The 17,000-nt window shown below is 62.9% G+C and overlaps 2 protein-coding genes across 6 annotated transcripts in view; both read right to left on the bottom strand.

Annotated features, from left to right (window-relative positions):
• SPNS2 (sphingolipid transporter 2) overlaps positions 1-5,200 on the bottom strand; it is a 33,849-nt gene extending 28,649 nt beyond the window's left edge. Inside the window, exon 1 of the mRNA XM_040629840.1 lies at positions 4,816-5,200. Within this exon, the coding sequence (XP_040485774.1) occupies positions 4,816-5,185 (370 nt within the window). The 5' untranslated portion in view covers positions 5,186-5,200. The remainder of the gene's footprint in view (positions 1-4,815) is intronic.
• Positions 5,201-11,460: 6,260 nt separating this feature from the next.
• The window catches only part of SPNS3 (sphingolipid transporter 3 (putative)), a 36,644-nt gene continuing 31,104 nt past the window's right edge, over positions 11,461-17,000 (bottom strand). For 3 of the 5 annotated variants that reach the window (XM_040629834.1, XM_040629838.1, XM_040629835.1), the window contains 3 exons: positions 14,218-14,316; positions 13,947-14,118; positions 11,461-13,090 (listed from right to left, as the gene is read on the bottom strand). In XM_040629834.1, the coding sequence (XP_040485768.1) occupies positions 13,017-13,090; positions 13,947-14,118; positions 14,218-14,316 (345 nt within the window). In that variant the 3' untranslated portion in view covers positions 11,461-13,016. Of the gene's footprint in view, positions 13,091-13,946; positions 14,119-14,217; positions 14,427-17,000 lie in introns of those variants that run through there. The other 2 variants (XM_040629836.1, XM_040629837.1) reach the window with 2 other exon arrangements.

Genomic DNA, 17,000 nt, shown 5'->3' with positions numbered 1-17,000 from the left:
AAAAGGCACCACGTGCCTCACAGGACCCCTGGGAGCAAGATCCTGGCCACAGAAAGGGAGCAACAAAATCATCGATTGTGCATTCAGGGCTCAGAGAGGGTCAGACTCTGCCTTAGGTGACACAGCGGGTCTGGCACCGCCAGAAACAGGAAGCTCAGCGGGGAGACAGTCAGGGCCCCGCAGGGAGCCCGGGGATCACGCCAGGGCTGTCTCTGTCTCCCTTGCTCTCATCCCCCTTGGCCGGCCAGGCCGGGCGCAGGACTTCAGGCCCCCACGCCCAGGTAGAAACAAAAGCCACTTCCTGTCTGGGAAAAGACAGCAGCCCCTCCCCTCTGAGCGGCTCCGTCCTTCCTGCCCCTCACAAAATGGGAAACCAAGGCAGGAGCTGGCCCGTAACGCCCTGGGCGGCAGACCAAGGTAGCGCGTTTCAGGGCACTTCCTGTGACAGGCAGCAGCACAGCCGGATGGTGCGGGGACGGGTGCTGGCGATTAGTCATTGGGGCGCTGGCACTCCAGGCCGCCTGGCCGCTCACCTGCCTGCCGGCCTGCCAGACAGGCCCTCTGGAATGTGGCCCTGGGACACCCCGCCCGGCAGAACTTAGTGCTGACATGACGGTGGCCAGGGCCGGGCCACCCAAGGGGACAAGGCCACCCGAGGGGGCAGGGCAATGGCTGTGTTGACCATCTTTATCCACGAAGACAGCCCCGGAGCTGGGAGCCTGACTTGGCTTCCTCCCAGCCAGGGGACCCTGGGCCAGGCCCTGGGCCTCTGTTTCCCCCCGTCAACTCCAGACAGACTCCAGCAGGCAGATGAGAGCCAGGAGCCCCAGGCCGGCAGCCCCCACCTGTACCCAGCTCAGGTGTCCTGCCAGGCCCGCGTGCCCGGCTGGGTCCCTGTGCTCAGCTCTCCCGGGTTTGTGCTAGTGAGCAGTTGCCATGGAGACCAGTCTCAGCTTCCTTGGCAGAAAAGGGCTCCCCCAGGGCAGGGCTCTGCCTCTCATCACCAGCCCCTGCATGGCCCAACTTCAAGCACCCGGTCCGCCACCGGCTGGGTCAGAGGAAGAGAACACTGGGGCTCAGGGAGGTCGGAGCAGGGTCTCAGCTCCCCAGAGCCACTCTCCAACGCCGCGCAAGGCCCATGCCAGCTCCTCCAGCTGGGCCCGGCTCCAGGAGCGGAGCGATGCCTCCTACACCCTTGGCTCGGCTTCCATTTTACAGATGGAGGAGTGGGAACCCAGAGCAGGCACCGGCACCAGGAGGCAGAGTTGGGGAGAGAGGACCCCAGGCCCCCAGCTGACGAGCTCCCTCTTTCTCCTGAGCTGGCAGCCGTGACTGGGCTCAGAGTGGCGACTGGGGGGCTGCCAGGCCGGTGGGGGCCACGGGAGGAGCCACGTGCCTGAGGGGACCTCAAACTGCCTCTCCCAAATTGAGCACAAGTTCACATGCTCAGAGGGCTCTGGCCCCAGCCAGAAGCAGGGGACGCCCTCCCCACCTCCACCGAGAGAAAACTGCCCCGGGGCGGTCCCGGTCCTGTTCCTCTCACTGTGTGAGCTCCAATAGGTGCCTGTCCTCCTCTGTCCGCGTCAGGAGATGGACTGAAGCATCTAGAGGTGGCTTCTGGGTGACTTTGCTCGTATCCCATTGAAGCAAGCCCCGGAAGAAAGCCGAAGCCAGGGCTGGGCCCTCCTGGCCGGCTTCTGAGGCCTGCTGCCCTCAGGGGGTTCTCATGGGGAGGAGGAGAGGCCATAATTAGCTGGGAGTACTAGGGCAGAGGCAGAAGCGCGCCGTTCCCAGGATGGAGACCGGCCTGGTGGCGAAGGGAGGGAGGGGTTCTCAAAGGGACCTGAAAGGGACCGTGTGGCTCAGACGTGGTGGGGCTGCAGAGACACGGGGGAGGGAAAGGCAGTGGACACGGCGCAGCTCTCCCGGGGGTCTGCTTGGCCCGGGTGCTTGGAAACATCCTCATGTACTCCACAAACCCAGGAGCTGGAGAGGAGGAAGCGGTAACCTGGAAGGCTCAGGGGACACCCCCAAGGTCACCCAGCTGGAAAGCTGAAGAGCCTGACTCGAACCCTGGCATCGTCTGTGCTGCCCACGGCAGTGGGCCCAGCCACTGTGGCTGTTGCTGCCTGACATGTGGCCAGTCCCCACGGACAGGCGCTGTAACTGTAGGTTACACACCAGGTTTCAAAAGTCAGGATGAAAAAAAGAGCAGAATGGCCCATGAATAGCTTTTATATTGATGGCATGGTGAAATATTTAGATATAGCAGGTTGAATAAAATGTTTTTATTTCACTTATTTCTTTTTACTTTTCCAATGTGGCTCCTAGAAATCTTTAAATTGTGTATGTGGCTTGCATGGTATTCCTTTTGGAGAGAGTTGGTCTATACCACAAAGGCAGAAAGGCACAGAACAGATTTAAAGAGAAAGGAATGCCTTCCATTCTTTGACGAGGAAGCCAGGGCCACACAGGTGAGGTTCTCAGGGGCCAGGTGGGCCAAATATTAAAGAGGACTGAGCAATTCAGTGTCTGCCTCCCCTCCTGTGTCCCAGAAGGGCCAGCCAGCAACAGGTGGACTCAGGTCTAGAATGACCACTCCCCTGCCCTCCCCCTCCAAGCACATCAAGCCATAGTAGTTGTTATAGAGACAATCTTCCTAAAAACTGAACTTGGGGGCAGGGGCGTGGGGGAGTCTGCCATAAAGAGAGGGAGCCAGGCTTATCCGGAGAGGAAATCTGTGTACGTTGTTGACGGGTGTTGGGGGAGGGGCGGTGCCTGAGCCCTGGCCGGGGACAGGGAGGGATGCATAGCCCTGGCTGCTGTTTGCACAGGGTTTTCCGGGCCTTCCTCCCCACGGCCCCACGCCCCTCTTAGCTGCCGCTGTCCATCCCCCCTTACCTATTCACTCGAAATTTCCTATCTCGTGCTCCCATGCTGACTCTGGGACCCAAGGAGGGCTGGGGGCAGATAAGCTCCACACCTCCGGATCCCACCCCCTCCCCTCAGTCCCTGGCAGAGTCAGTGTCCCTGAGAATACCAGGGAGGGGTGGTCTGGGGCCGGAAAAAAACAAGTTGTGAAGTGTTACAATGCCAGCAGCTGCACCGTTCAGTGCCGGCTGGAAGGTGGGAAGTCTCTTCCCAGGCCAAGGCTAACCGGGGGGCCTAATGCCAGCCTCATATGCACTCCCAGGCCATCTTGGACGCGGACCGCACCGGGGCCTCGGTCTCCTCATCTGTACACAGAAGTCCCCAACGTTCTCTGACTTCTCCCCACTTCAGGGTGACACCTAAGCTCCCAGGTCCCAGGCAGCACGTCCTGAGCATTCCAAAGAAAGAGCCTCCTGGGCATGGCCCAGCTCAGAAACTGGTACCACTGGTACCTGCTTCCAGCTCCCTGGAACGGGAGAGAACGGAGAGCCAAGGGGTCTGGAGAGCAGGAGGACAAGGGTCTCCCACCAGAGTTCTCCCCTTCTACCTGACACAAAACCCCGTTCAACAGAGGAGACCGAGGCCAGGAGAAGGGAAGGGGACCCAGGGCCACATGGTTTACACCAGGGCTCTCCCCCGACCTACAGAGTTCTCTTTACAGTCTGTCCAAAATTCCTCCTGCTGTCTTTTTTCTTTTCTTTTCTTCCTTCCTTTCCTTTCCTTCCCTTTCTCTCTTTCCTTGTTGTTTCAGATTTTGCTAAGCTGTGCTTAGGCAGGTTCTGGGCCAGGGTGCCGTGTGTAGAGTCACGCTCTCCTCCCACAGGAACCCCTCATACCAGCCTGGCCAGAGCGCTTTTCTCTCAAGGTTACACCATTCTCTCCTAGAGGCAGCTCAGGCCACGGAAGGGCCCTACTCACAGACCCCTGAGAACTGGGGGAGAGGGAGTGAGCCGCCGGAACCCCAGAACCCTGCCTACCCCCCAGGGGCCCAGGGCTCATCCACCTCACAAATGGGAAACAGACCCAAACACCAGCTGAGACTGGCCCAAGGTCACACAGCAAGCACACGAGGGGCAAATCTGGGACCAGAAACTAGCTGTGCTATCGATCCCCACCCCCTCCCCAAGGCTGGTTCCCAGAGATGCTCCCACGGGATGAGGCAGCCCCCTCTACAGCCCCAGTGGCCTGCGCCCCACCCCAGGCCCCAAGCGCCATAGAGTAGGGGGAGGCGTCTTCAGGCCTGTAGCCAGGGCCAGCTGCAAACCGCATCCTGGGTCCCCAGGCGCCGCGGACCCGCCCCGCCCCTCCCTCCGCTCCCCGCAGCCCCGAGCCTTTGTCAGCCACGCGCTCACACACAGATCCGAGCCGCCCGCGCGCACACACCCGGTCTCCCCTGGCGCACACCCGCAAGGGGCGCGCGCACTCGCCACACGCACGCAGGGGAGTGGAGGCGGCGGAGGAAGGAAGGAACTGACCCGCTACGGCCCGACAGACCGCCTGGGCTGGGGGAAGGGGAAGAGAGGCCGGGGAACCTGAGGCTGGGGCGGGAGGGGGCACGGAGGCGAGAACACAGAGACGCAGAGGAGACTCTCGGAGAAGAGGACAACGGATGGGACGTCAAGGGCTGGCGAGGACGCGCGGGCTACTCCAGGGATGGGGACTCCTTTAGCCCCTGGCCCGGCGGGGCGGGGGTAGGGGGGCAGGGGGCGGGCCCCGGATTGGACCCGTGATTCACCGGGCTTCACTCGTCCAGTTGTGCCTGAGAACAGGGCCCTTAGAAACCCCACGCACGGCTTGAACATAAGGGCCCTGGGACCAAAGGCTTCCCGGGGTACCTCCAGGCGGAGGGTCACGGTTCTCGGGCTGGGTGGGGCACCCGCTCACCTGCCACGGTGTACCTGTCCAGGTAGTTGAGCACGTTGCCCAAGCTGAGGATGGCGGCAGCTGCCCCCCGTCCGCGGCCCAAGCTGGCTGGTTTGGGCTGCTGAGCGCTGGGGCCCTTGGCAGCGGCTGCGCGGCTGGGGGTGCCGGGGGCGCCGGGCGGTCCGGACGGAGCCCGCCTCACGCTGCCAGACAGCGTCTGCACCTCATCGTCGGCGGCCGCGACTCCAGCGGCGCCCACTCCGCGCGCCCCGCAGCAGCCGCCACCTCCAGCCCCTCGCTGCGCCCCCCGGCGCCGGCGCCGCCGCTCCGCGTCCGCCTCCTCCTCCTCCGCGCCGCCCGCCGCCGCCGAGGCGCATTCCAGGCACATCATGCCGGCCGGGGCCGGGGCGGCGGGGGGCGCGGGGGGCGCGGGGCCCAGCCCGGGCCCCCTCAGTGCGTGCGTGCGCCGCGGAGCCGCCGCTGCACCATCCCGGCCGGCCCGTCGGCTCCTGCGCTCCGGCCCGCGTCCAGCGATGCGCCGCCGCCGCCGCCGCCGCTGCCGGAGCTCTGACAGCTGCGGCCCGGCCCCGCCCACCAGGCGGGGCCCAATCGGCGCGCGGCTCGGCCGCGGCCCCGCCCCGCACGTGCTGCCCGGGGCCGCCGACGGGGGCGCAGTGGGCCGCGCGGCCGCTGGGGCAGGAGCCGGGGCTCCCCCACTCCCCCACGCGCAGGAGCTCCGGGCGCGCGCGGGGAGGGCCCGGCCCAGCGCGCGCGGCGTCCAGGGGAGAGGCGAGAGGGTCTCGGGCGCGTGGGCGGGGCGCTTGCGGGAGAGCTGCTCGCCCGCCCTGATTGAACCGGCCTGGGGAGAGCCTAGAAGCGTGACCGGTGGGGGGTTTGGGCCCAGGCCCCAGGCCTCAGCCAGGCGAGGGCCACTACGTTGCCCACCGCCCCAGGGAAACCCAGATCCAGCTGCTGACCTCTCCCTGGTCCCATTTGTGTGTGCGCGCCGAGACCCTACCCGGGCCCCACCGAGAGGCAGCCCCTGGCAGGGAGAGCCGGGCTCCCATGCGGCCTCCCAAGCTTCAGACTTCCAGCTGTGTGCCAGGGAAGGGACAAAGCCCAGAAAGGAAGACCCTGGGCAGACCCGTAGCCCTCTCTAGGTCTCTGTGTGTCTCCCGGGGTAGAGAGGAGGACAGATTCAGTCTGGAAGTCTGAGACGTCACCACCCGCTATGGAGGAGGGCGCGTCCTGTCTCCCCAGGACCGTGGTCCAGTAACTTCCGTGTTCAGGGCCACAGCCCATCTCAGAGGAGCTGTGGTTCTGTGTCCCACCCCCAAACCCACCCCCTTCATCTGTCTGAGACTTGGACTGAAATTAAATCCCATGCAAAGTGCTGAGGACAGAATGTTAGCACTACACGAAGCCGGGAGAACCGGAAGTACCCCATGTCTCATGGCCAGTCCCAGGGTCCGGAAAAGACCCCACCACAGACATGCAGCCAGCTGGTGGCAGAGCCCGTGCTGAGCCGGGTTTGTGACACCACCCGCCTGGGTCGGGAGCTCAGTTCCCACTGCAGGCTGCTCTGGACCCCGAGTCCACAGACAGGTGCATCCCACAGAAGTGCTGGCCACAGTGAGTCATGGCGTAGCCAGCGGTGATGAGGCACGAGGCACCCTCCTGCTGCAGGCAGAGTTAATCCCCAGGCTGGTGTTTCTTGGCGCCTTTCGAGGTGTATTTTAACTTCTGCAAAGTGACTAAAAATACGCTTCGGTGTGTTGGGTATGGGTGACTGTCACGGGAGGGCCAGGAAACAGACCATTCTGAAAGTTCCTCGCTGCCTCGTCCCAGCTTGAAGCTGGATCCGGGAAATTCTGCTGGGCGCCCTGGGACGACAGGCGCTCAACAGGGCAGCACGGACCTAGGAGCCCCGTGGGGCTGGGGCTGGGCCCTGGCAATGCCCCTCATCCCTGCCGGGGTGGTGCCAGCTAGGGGACAGTGCCCAGCTGTGGGGCTGCGTCCAGCTGTGAAGGAGAAACAACCATGGCTCGAAGCCCAACCCCAAGATCCCCTTTCCACTCACCAAAATTCCTTCTCCTTTCAGCCATAGCCCTGCCCAGGGAGACAATTTTAGCTCTTGACCAGAAAGGGGAGCACTCCCTTCCTAGGACCAGTAGGCCCAGAGCAGGGGAAGAGGTCAGAGTTCTGAGCCTTTCAAATGCGGGCCTCCTCTGAGAAGCTTTTCTTACTATGTGGGGTTTTCTGGGATTTTAACTCAAAGGCACTCTCTAGAGCAAGACTCTGGATAGAAACTGGGCCACCGAGGGCAGGACGATGGGGAGGACAAGAGCCCTTTCTGACCCTGTGGCCCTGGGCAAGTCTCAGTGGTCTCCTGAGAGCCTCTGACAGTATCACGGGACCATCAGCCATAGGACGTGTAAGGCCCTGACCTCCATCTCACTGGTGGAAAACTGAGGCCCAGGGAAGAGAAGGAATGTGCCCAAGGTCACGCGCCTGGTAAACAATGGGACTTGGACTAATCCCAGGTGTGCCTGCCCCTGAGGCAATGTGTCATCTGCTGCCCCATGATGCTGCTCTGAGCTCCGCTAAGACACAGCTTCTCAGCAGCCCCAGAAGGGCGAGGCTGATCTCAGCGATGGCTAAAGACCTTCCACATTTGTGTGCGACGCCTAGACTTTTCAGAGCCTTTAACCTGAGGGTGTACACCGTGAGTCTCCCGGGAGGAGGTATGGGCTGCTGTGTCCCCATGTGTGCTTGACCACAGAACATCTTTGCAGGGCACTCTCAGAAACACCAGCTTCCCCCGGCTGGTAACAGGGAGCCCAGTCCCCTCTGCCCATCCCCCAGGGCTCAGGCCTGTCTCTTCCCTTCTCGTGGGGCACACTCACCCTCGGCAGGCTCTCAGCAATCATCCACGTGCCCTGGATACCCCACCCTCCATCTTTTAGATGTGGCCTCATCTCTACATGGCCCCCAGATCTCCCACAGTTCCCTAAACTCCATGCAATCAGAACTGAGCTCATCATCCTTCCCTTAAACCTGCTCCACCCTGGTACCACTTATCTCTTGCCCAATAGCACCGTCGTCCTCACCGTCGCGGAGCTGGACACCTGGGGCCACCAGGGACTCCTTCTCCCTCAACAACCACATCCGGGGCCTGTCTGCTTTTTCTCTTGAAAATCCCAGTGTCCCGTTGCTCACTGACTCAGCTTAACCCTCTCTGTGGCTTACCATTTTTAAACTCAACGCCACCCGCCCCAACATCCCTGTCTTTTCTCCGTGTTTCTTGCCAATAAACTTTCTGGATCACACCCATGACCCCATCACCACCTTGCACACAAGCTTTCCATGGCTCCCCACTGCCCATGGCATAAAAACATCCAGGTTCCTTAACACGATCTCCAAGACCCATCAGAACCCTTGCCGACCCACGCCAATCTCCAGCCTCAGACCCTACTGCCCGGCTCTCAAACGTACACTCCGCCACTGAAAACAGAGCTCCCTGAACTCACGGATAGGATACTTTCCGGAGCCTGGAGGCGTGACAGGAATGGGGGTTGCGTGGGCATAGTCTCTGCTCTCCCCGCAAGACAGTGCTGTTCAGGACCACGGAGAGCGTCACGGGAAGCCCCCTCCCCCTGCCCTTAGTCCTGCTCTGCCTAGGGGTCTACCCAGCTCACTCCTCCCAATTTCCCTGAAAACCCCAGCGCAGACGGTGACTTCCTCCAGGCGGCCCTCCTTGACCCACCTGGAAAGTTGTCATTTCCTCCTCTGGGCTGCTTGAGTTACCTGTGTGTGCTTCCCTCACACCAAACTCATTGTGTTGATGATGTGTGTACTCAAGTCAACTCCCCCCCCCACCCCAGCTCCAGCTGTGAGCTGGGGGGGGCGGGGGGCCCATACCCTGATTCATCTGCACGGCCCAGTGCAGAGGAGGTGCTCGGGAATGTTTGTTGATTGAATGAGTAAATGACATTTAGCAGGTGTACAGGATTCGCATCATAGATCTTGCTCTGAGTGACTCAGACACCCGCCAGATTCCTCTCCTGACCCCGCTGGAAAAGGCGTTTCCTCCCTGACGGACCCCGCCCTCCATTAGCGTCCACGTGCCGTTCCCCCCACCCTGCGGTTACCTTTCCCACAGGTCAGCGCCCGGCACCGGGGAGACGTCGCCCCTCTCCGCTCCTGCTGTTGCCAAGCAGGGGACTCGTCAGGGCCCCTCCACCCCCCACCCGGGCCTGCCTCCCACGTTCTGCTCGGAAAGCTCCGTCCCTGCCTCTCTCTCCTGCTCAGAACAGATGGCTCCGAGTCCTCACTAACACAGACGTCCCTGTTCTGTCATTTGAACATTTTTAACGCTTTCTAAATTATAGAAGCTTCAGCCTCCTTTGATCATGGACTCAGACCACCAGAAACAAAGAATCCCTTGAAGGACACCGAGCCCGGCTTCTTCCCGGTCCTGCCAAGAGGCTGCATCGGAGAGCGGCCGGACCCGTGGCTGCCCAAGATCATTAGAATGGACGCCATCTTTGTTTGTGTTTGTTTTCCTTTCACTGCTGTTTTGTTTGTCCATTCAAAGTCCACCCCCTTCCCGGCAGCACCCTGGTTTCCTGGGCTTAACAGAGCTAGAAATCGAGGAATGGCCATCGGATCCAACTGGACGCTCTTACCCCGGGCTTTAAATCTTGAGTAGGGTGGCAGAAAACAGGGAAAATCATCTGGCGCTTTGGGGAAGGCCCCCAATAAGACGGCCCAGGAGCCCTGACCCCCCAATCTGCATTGTTCCCATCAGTTCTGCGAGCTCCTACTATGCTTCCAGCAACTCCCGCTCTGGCCCCAGATGGCCCCTCGGTGTCTTCTGCACACAGCCCTCCAACCCTGAGAGCCACACGGGAGGAGCAGACGTAGTCCCGTACCTCCCTGTGTGGGTAAAGCTTGGAGCCAGTGGCCTCCTGCCAGCTGTGTCTCTAGAGGCCGCATTCAACCCAACACTTCACATTCCCACTCAGACATGGAGGAAGGACGGGCCCTCCAGGGAGTGAAGCGGACAGAACAGTGTCTGGTGTTGCAGGGGGATAAGCCAGGGTTGGGGTGACCATCTCGAGGCCCGTGCTCCACCCTCCCAGCCTGAGGTCGGGATGGAAGAGTGGACCACGACACCCTCACATGCTCGCACGCGGACGCAGAGCTGAGCACGCTGACCGACACACACCTGAGAGCCATGATGACACCCGGGAGCCGGGATGCTCGTGCTGTCTGGGATGAGCGGCGAATACACGGAGGGGGTGGGTGAGGCTTGAGGGCCCAGGCCTGCTGAGTGGTGCATTCCCCACAAAGAGGCTACACGAGCCTCAAGGCCTCTGCAGTTGCTCAGAACTGTCCTTAAGGCCAGACAGGTGTGCTCGATTGACCACGCCCTGCTCGGCCTGAGAGGCTGAGCTCTCAGGGACCCACACCTGTGGCCCCAGGGCGGCGAGGCCTGAGTGACCGCCCTGTGACACAGGAGTGGTGGGAGTGTGGGCACAGCTGCAGAGCCCGCCAGCCCAGGCGCCTGCCCGGCCCCCAGACTTTAGATGAGAACACCCTGTAAACTCCTAGCTGGGCATTCTGTCCAGCTCAGTCCTAGCAGGCCCACCCTGTCCAGCCCAGCGACCCAAATCCCGCGATATACTGCGTCAGAAAACCCTGGGTTCAGGATTCGAGCCGTAGCCCCTCTACAGCTGAAGCCCCCGGTCCCTGCAGGTCTCTCCTGCCTCCTCTCCGGCCCCCAGAGCACACACACCTTGCAAGATCACAGAAGCCCTCTGCCCCATCCCTGTACCGCTGCCGCCGTCCTCTCCAGGGGGAGTGCCCTTCCCCCACACCCTCTCCTGCTGTTTGCCAGCTCCCCCCACCATCTGTGCAGAGGGTCCTGGGGCACAGAAGCCCTTCCTCTGCCCACAGGTGTGCTCACTTGGCCTGGTGCTTCCCTGCCCTGTGTTGGGCTGTGAGGTCCACGGGCGGGGTTGGAGTCAGAGCCACTGCCCCCCCCCCCACCTGTTTCTGGAACTCGCACGAGGAGGTTTTCAATCTTCTTCCCCTGCCGCTGGACTCTGGGGTGGGGCAGGCAGAGTGGCCGTTCTGACTCTTGGAAAGCCCTCTCCCATTTTCTGGGAACTGAGCCTCTCAGGGGTGCTTTCCAGGGGCACAGGGAGGACGGTTGAGACCCTAGACGGGGCCTCCGTGGGCCCGGACCCAGCCTGTGGGAATCACACAATGGGGGCTGGAAAAGCCACATTCAAGGCCCTCTTAACACACAGCCGGACGTCTGAGCTGCAGGAAGTGGCCCAGGTCACACAGCCAGTGATGCCAAGCGGGTCTGTGGCATCCTGGCCCCCCGGCCCCAGACTGGGCGTTTCCTTCTCGGGAGAAACCAAGCGTGGGAGAAACCAAGCGTGATCGTGGGACTTACAAGTTTGGTCTTCATCCTGTTTCCGGCGCAGAGCTCCTAAAACCCTTGGAATTTCCTAAATGCTGAGAGACCTAAAGGTGCCTTTTGTTTGTTAATGAGATGGCATTTGGACCCCACCTACGGGGTGGGGGCTGGAGGCCAGAACTCCCAGTCCCACCCCCTGACCTCTGGGGACAGATGACTGGCTGGAGGTTGAATCAATCACCAAAAGCCAATGGTTTAATCAATGGTGTCTAAGTAATGAAGCGTCCATAAAAGCCAAAAAGAATAGGGTGAGCATGTGGGGGTGCTGGCGGAGTGGGGCTCCTGGAGGGGGCACGGCGGCCCTGCCCCGCCCCACTCCTAGCCCTGGGCCTCTCTTCCACCTGCTGTTCCTGAGTTGTGTCCTTTTATTATAAACCGGTGATCTAATGAGTAAATGAGTTTCCCGAGGTCTGTGAGCCGCTCTAGCTTGTTAACAGAATCTGAGGACGGGGCATGGGAGCCTCTGATTCGTAGCCGGTTGGTTAGAAGCACAGCTGAAGACGTGCACCTGTGCTTGGCCTGTCCAGTGGGTGGGGCTGGGGGCGAGCCGTCTTGTAGGACGGAACCCTTACCCCGTGGACTCTGACCTTATGTCTGGGTACACAGGGTCAGAAACGAGTGGAGGGTAGGAGAAAACTGCTTAGCGATGTGGGAACCCTGCATACACTGTAACTGGGTGCAGGTCCCTTACCAAATAGGCTTTTCCTTATAAGTTCAGGAGCAGCCGGTTCTATGAGCTCCAAGGGTCAGATTGCAGGTGGAGGGGCTGGTCAGCCTAGGGGCGGCCACTCCTGAGGCAGGGCTGGGAAGGGGGGGCAGGCATGCGCTCAGCTGGAGGGTCCACTCCTGGAGCCTGTCCGTCCAGCAGTGGGGGCAGAGAGGCAGGGACGGGGCAAGCAAGGGTCAGGAGGTGAGCAAGAGCCTGGCACCTGGGAGGCAGGCCCTGCTGGCCAGGCACCAGGGGCGGAGGAGAGAAGCTTGTGCTCACGGGGCAGAAAGGACATGCCTCCCCACGGCTGTCTGCCTGGAAGCTGCTGGTCTCCTGCCGCGCCCAGCTGCTCTGAGCCCAACGGCAAGTGGGAGTCCCGCAGAGCCAGCCCTCCCCACGCGCTGTGCCGGGATTGGTGCATGAGCGGCGGGTGGGGGGCCGGGGTGCGAGGCCCCCAGCGTGGTTCCAGGGCAGCTGACTCGGGGTGGGATCTGACGTTCCTCCTCTGGGTGCTCGAAGCCACACCAGCACCAGAGTGGAAACCGCCCTCCGAGGCTAGCGGATGGCCCCCACCTTCGGTTCAGAGGGTGACTCGGGCAAAGGGGTGTCCTCTGCCTTCCTGACCTGCAGGGTCCAGGTGGGGAGTAGCCCTGCTCCCTGGCCCGGGCTGCCCTCCCCCCCTCCCGCCCCCACTCCCAGCAGAGATACCTGGAGGCTCTAACAGGGTTGTAAACGGCCTGAATCCATGGGCCACACTTGAATCAGGGCCCACGGCAGCCAGGCGGGGGGCCCCAGGCTGGAGCGGCCTCGTGCGGGGAGAGGCGCGGGCCCAGGCCTCCCGCAGACGGCGCTGACAGCTCAATCCCCAGCCCGGCCACGGGCCCTGCCAGCTCCCCGGCTGGGAGCGAAGCTGTGACAGGTGCAGCTCGGCCGGAGTCCCAGAGCCACAGCCAAAGGGGGACAGAGGCGCTGGTGCTGGGGGGACCGGCGGGCGTGGTGCGAGCAGGGTAAGCGGGGGCCTCAGGGGTCTTCTGCAGCGACACGGGTGCCAGAAAGCAGGGCTCGGCTCTCCGCGTCCTTGCTGTCGGGGGTCCCTGCAGGAGGAAAGAGGCTCAGCCGGCCCCAGAGGAGGCAGAAGGGCCTTGGGACCAGGCCGGGGCAAGTCTGTCAGGAAACCCTGTCACTTCTGCTTTCAGAATGAACTCCACATGCAACCCCTTCTCCCCACCTTCAAGGCCACCCCCAGGGTCAGCCCCATTGCTTCCCCTGGTGATGCAGGGCCTCCTGTGCCCCCTGCTTCCACGCTGACCCCCCAGGCCGTTCTCCACACAGCAACTGCAGTGGGGCTTCTGCACTATAAATAAAACACCTTGGGGCCCGTCTGCAGGAAACGACACTGTGGCTCCGTCTCGAAGTTAAGGCCACGGTCCCTACGAGGCCCCCAGCCGCCTGCTCCGGCCTCATCCCTACCACCGTCGGCCCTGCTCCCGCTCCAGCCACACTGGCCTCTCTGCCGGGCCTCAGACACAGCAGCACGTTCTCACCTCGGGGCCTTTGAACGAGCTGTCTGCCGGGAGCCCCTTCCCCCAGATAGCGGCATGGTTCGCTGCCTCACCTCCTCCAAACCCCTGCCCCAATGTCACCTGTGCAGGGAGGACCTTTAGGGCAACCCTTTCCACGACGGCGAACTGCGCCTGTGGGTTCCCGTCCCCCCCTGGCCTACTTTACGCCTCTCTTGCACGTACGCCGTCTTCGCTCTTTCTGCCTGTTTCTTGCCTGTCTCTAGCTTCTAGAGCGTCTGGGTGTTCACCCCCCTGCGTGGGGCGCGTAGCGGGGACGTGAGGACCACTTCTAAATGAGCGAGCAGACCAGCCGGCTCCGGGGCGGCCTGTGCTCCTTGCTCCTGTGGGGCTCCCCCCCGGGCCCGGCAGGGGTGTGAGGGTGGGGTACCTGTGCCAGGCTGCCGGGCCAGGGCCTGGTCCCCCTCCAGCCGCAGCGCGGTCAGCAGGAAGCAGCCGCCCCCCAGGGCGATGACGAAGGTGCAGCACAGGAAACTCTGCTGAAGGCTGAGGAAGGACTGCAGGTAGGAGTCAGGGCGGCCGGCCCTCAGGATGCCGGAGATCTGCGGGGAGAGGCTGCGTCTGCCAGGCCCGCCGGCCAGCCTGCAGGCCTTGGCACGCGCAGTTCCCCCTGCCCCACCCCACCGGGGAGCCGCCCTTACGAGTCCAGTGACGTAAGGGCTGCCGGCGTCTCCCAGGACGTGGCCCACCGTGATCTGAAGTGCCTCTGCTGTGCCCCGGCACCGGGGCAGGACCACGGACTGCAAGACATGGGAGCAGCAGGGCAGCTCGCCAAGCAAGGGCAGGCGTGGGCGCCCCCCATCCCGCCTCCTGCTCCCCCTGCCGAGGACACGCCGGGAGCTGTGGCAGGCTGGCCAAGCCAGTGGGATGGAAGGGGGTCAGCCGAGGGGTGGGGGTGCCACGGCCCGGATGAGGGCCCCCCTCCCGAGGGCTTGCTCTGGGACTGGCATGGCTGCGACACCAAAGACGGGGCATCCCAACTTAGGGCTAGGGGCGGGAGTACAGGCCAGCATGGGCGTGCATGGGTGCCCGGGCTCGGGGCGCAGAGGCCTGGGCCCTTCTCTTGGGAAGTTCAAGCCCCACTGGGCAGAGACCAAAGGCGGCCTCGCTGGAGAGGGTAGGAATTCTGCAGTCAGAGTGTCTGGGTTCCAATCCCAGACCCCCCACTCACGAGCTGTGTGACTTCAGTGTCCACATCCCCAAACAGGGCTAAGTACGGGACCTACTGGAGGGCTGTGTTCATTACCATTCTTCACGGGGACGGCAGACCGGAAGAATGCCCTATGACCCTGGGAGGCAGAACACTTCCAGACATTTCTGCCCGGCAAGGCTTCCCCACTCCGGTCCAGCCAGAGCACCCCTACTTGTCCTTCAGGACTGACCTTCCCAGAGTTCGGGTGCCTGTCCTCAGCTCCCACAGGCCCTGTGTGCACCCCAACTGAACACGCACCCCCCGCACTGGAAGGTTCCTCCTTTGTCCTCCCGCTACCCCCACAGTGTCTGGGAAACAAAGCCCCTGTCTGATTTCCCTCGAGCTCCCTGGAGCACAGCGGGGCACCGGGATCAGGGGGAGACTAGGCGAAAGTCTGCCAAGCAGACAAGTCCGGTAGAACCCAGCCAGAAGCCAGGCTGGCAGCGGGGGGAGGGGGGGTTCAAGCAGAGGCCACACAGTCCCAAGGTCCCCCAGAGCCCGATCCCCAAGACCTAGGTGTCCTGCACACAGACGACAGGCGGAGAGAGAGGGACGGGCATTCCGGGGCGGGGGGGGGGGGACAGAGTGAGCAGAGGTGGAGGCAGGAGCCCAGCGCCTGGGGGGCACAAGACAGGCAGGTGGGACTGTGCAGCAGGAGTCCCTCCCTGGGTGACGACAGGGGGCCCGGGTCAGACACTGCGCCACTCTGTCCAGGCGGCGAGAGAAGCTGGACCTGCCCCCTCACTGGGACCTGCCAACAAGCCAGAGAAGGAGCTGAGCACGGCTTTGCACCGGCCCCTCGAGCCTCCTTCTTGCCCCATAATTACGCGATTATGCACTGCTGTTTCTGGAGGTGGGCCCTGGAGAAGTCCGTGCTGGGTGCTTGGACCCTCAGAGTCGGGTCCCTTCCATGGCCCCAGGAAGGGCTGGGCCCAGACCGGCCCCTGCTGCCAGAGGCAGGAGAGGTGGGTGCCCTACCTGCTCTGTCCTGTTGCCTCCATATAGCCCGGGGGGGTGGGCAAAGCTGGTAATTTTAGAAGTTAGAGGCTTTGGGTTCCTAAAACCGCAGGCCCACTCTGTTCTGAGACAAAGCACCTCTGTTTCTGACTGTTCTTTCTCAGAAGAGCCGGTCCCTTTATAGCCTGGGGCGTAGCCTGCGCCAACCAAGGGCCTGCAGAACGTCAGAGCGGCAACCACCAGGTACGAACTCGCTGGCAGCCTGCCTCCTGCACTCCCCACTCAGCTGGGGAGGGTGGTACCGACGGGTGGGCAGAGCAGGGAAGCACTGGGACTACTAGGGCCCAGGTAGAACAGGAGGGTGGTAGCCTCAGGGGGGCGGGGGGAAATCCGAGGAGGAGGACCCCAGAGGACAGACCCGACCAGGGGCAGCTGGTGAGTTCCACTCCCTCCTGCTGGCACTGGGCAGGCTGGCTGCAAGCCACCCTCGGGGGGGCCAGACACACAGGGGGCTTGTGAGGGAGCTGGAGACGCCATCAGTCAGGGCACGCAGGGGGCGCAGGGAGCTCAGCCTGGGGAGGCACGATCCCAGCCTTCTGGGGAGCAGGACCCTCCAAGGCCTTCCGGGCGAGGAGGGGGTGCTGGAGGTGGGTCTGGGGGGGGGGGCCTTGGCTGTGTGGGAGCCAGACCCTCTTCCTCACTGAGATTTCGGAAGGCAGGGGCTTCTTGGGTTCAGGGAGTGAGCCTCCCATCAGAGGGTATGGATTCAAGGACAGAATGTGCCGTCAGAGCCTGCAGGGGGTTCGTGGACTGGGGAGCTGGGTCACGGTGCTAGACCAGTGTTCTCCCTGGGCGCTCTGAGGCCGTCCATACCAGGACCATTTGGGAAGTTCTGAGGAAGGACCATCCTGGACGCCCGCATACACCCACTGGACCACACTCTGAGGACAAAGAGCCTGGAAGCAGAATCTGCCTTGAGTTCCCCACACCCGGTTCCTAAGCTCACGGGGGTTCGAGAGCCCCTGGACCAGACAACTCCTGCAGTGTCTTCCCAGGGAGGGGCTGGGTTCTCCTTGTGGATCAGAGGGCCAGGAAGAACGGTGTCCCTCGCGGACTGATGGGGGGTGTGGAGCCGTCACCTCTGACCCCTCGGGAACATGCACGATGCAGGTAGCTGGCTGGGCCGCGGGGCCTCCTGCACCCCTGTGCACGCTCCCTGCCCGGATCCCACCCCGGCTACACCCCTCTCCGCGCTCCTGCCCTCCCTGCCCCTGG

Source organism: Ursus maritimus, unplaced genomic scaffold (genome assembly GCF_017311325.1).
Source record: "Ursus maritimus isolate PB19 unplaced genomic scaffold, ASM1731132v1 scaffold_14, whole genome shotgun sequence".
Lineage (NCBI taxonomy): Eukaryota > Metazoa > Chordata > Mammalia > Carnivora > Ursidae > Ursus > Ursus maritimus.
This window is presented reverse-complemented; position numbering and strand designations above follow the sequence as displayed.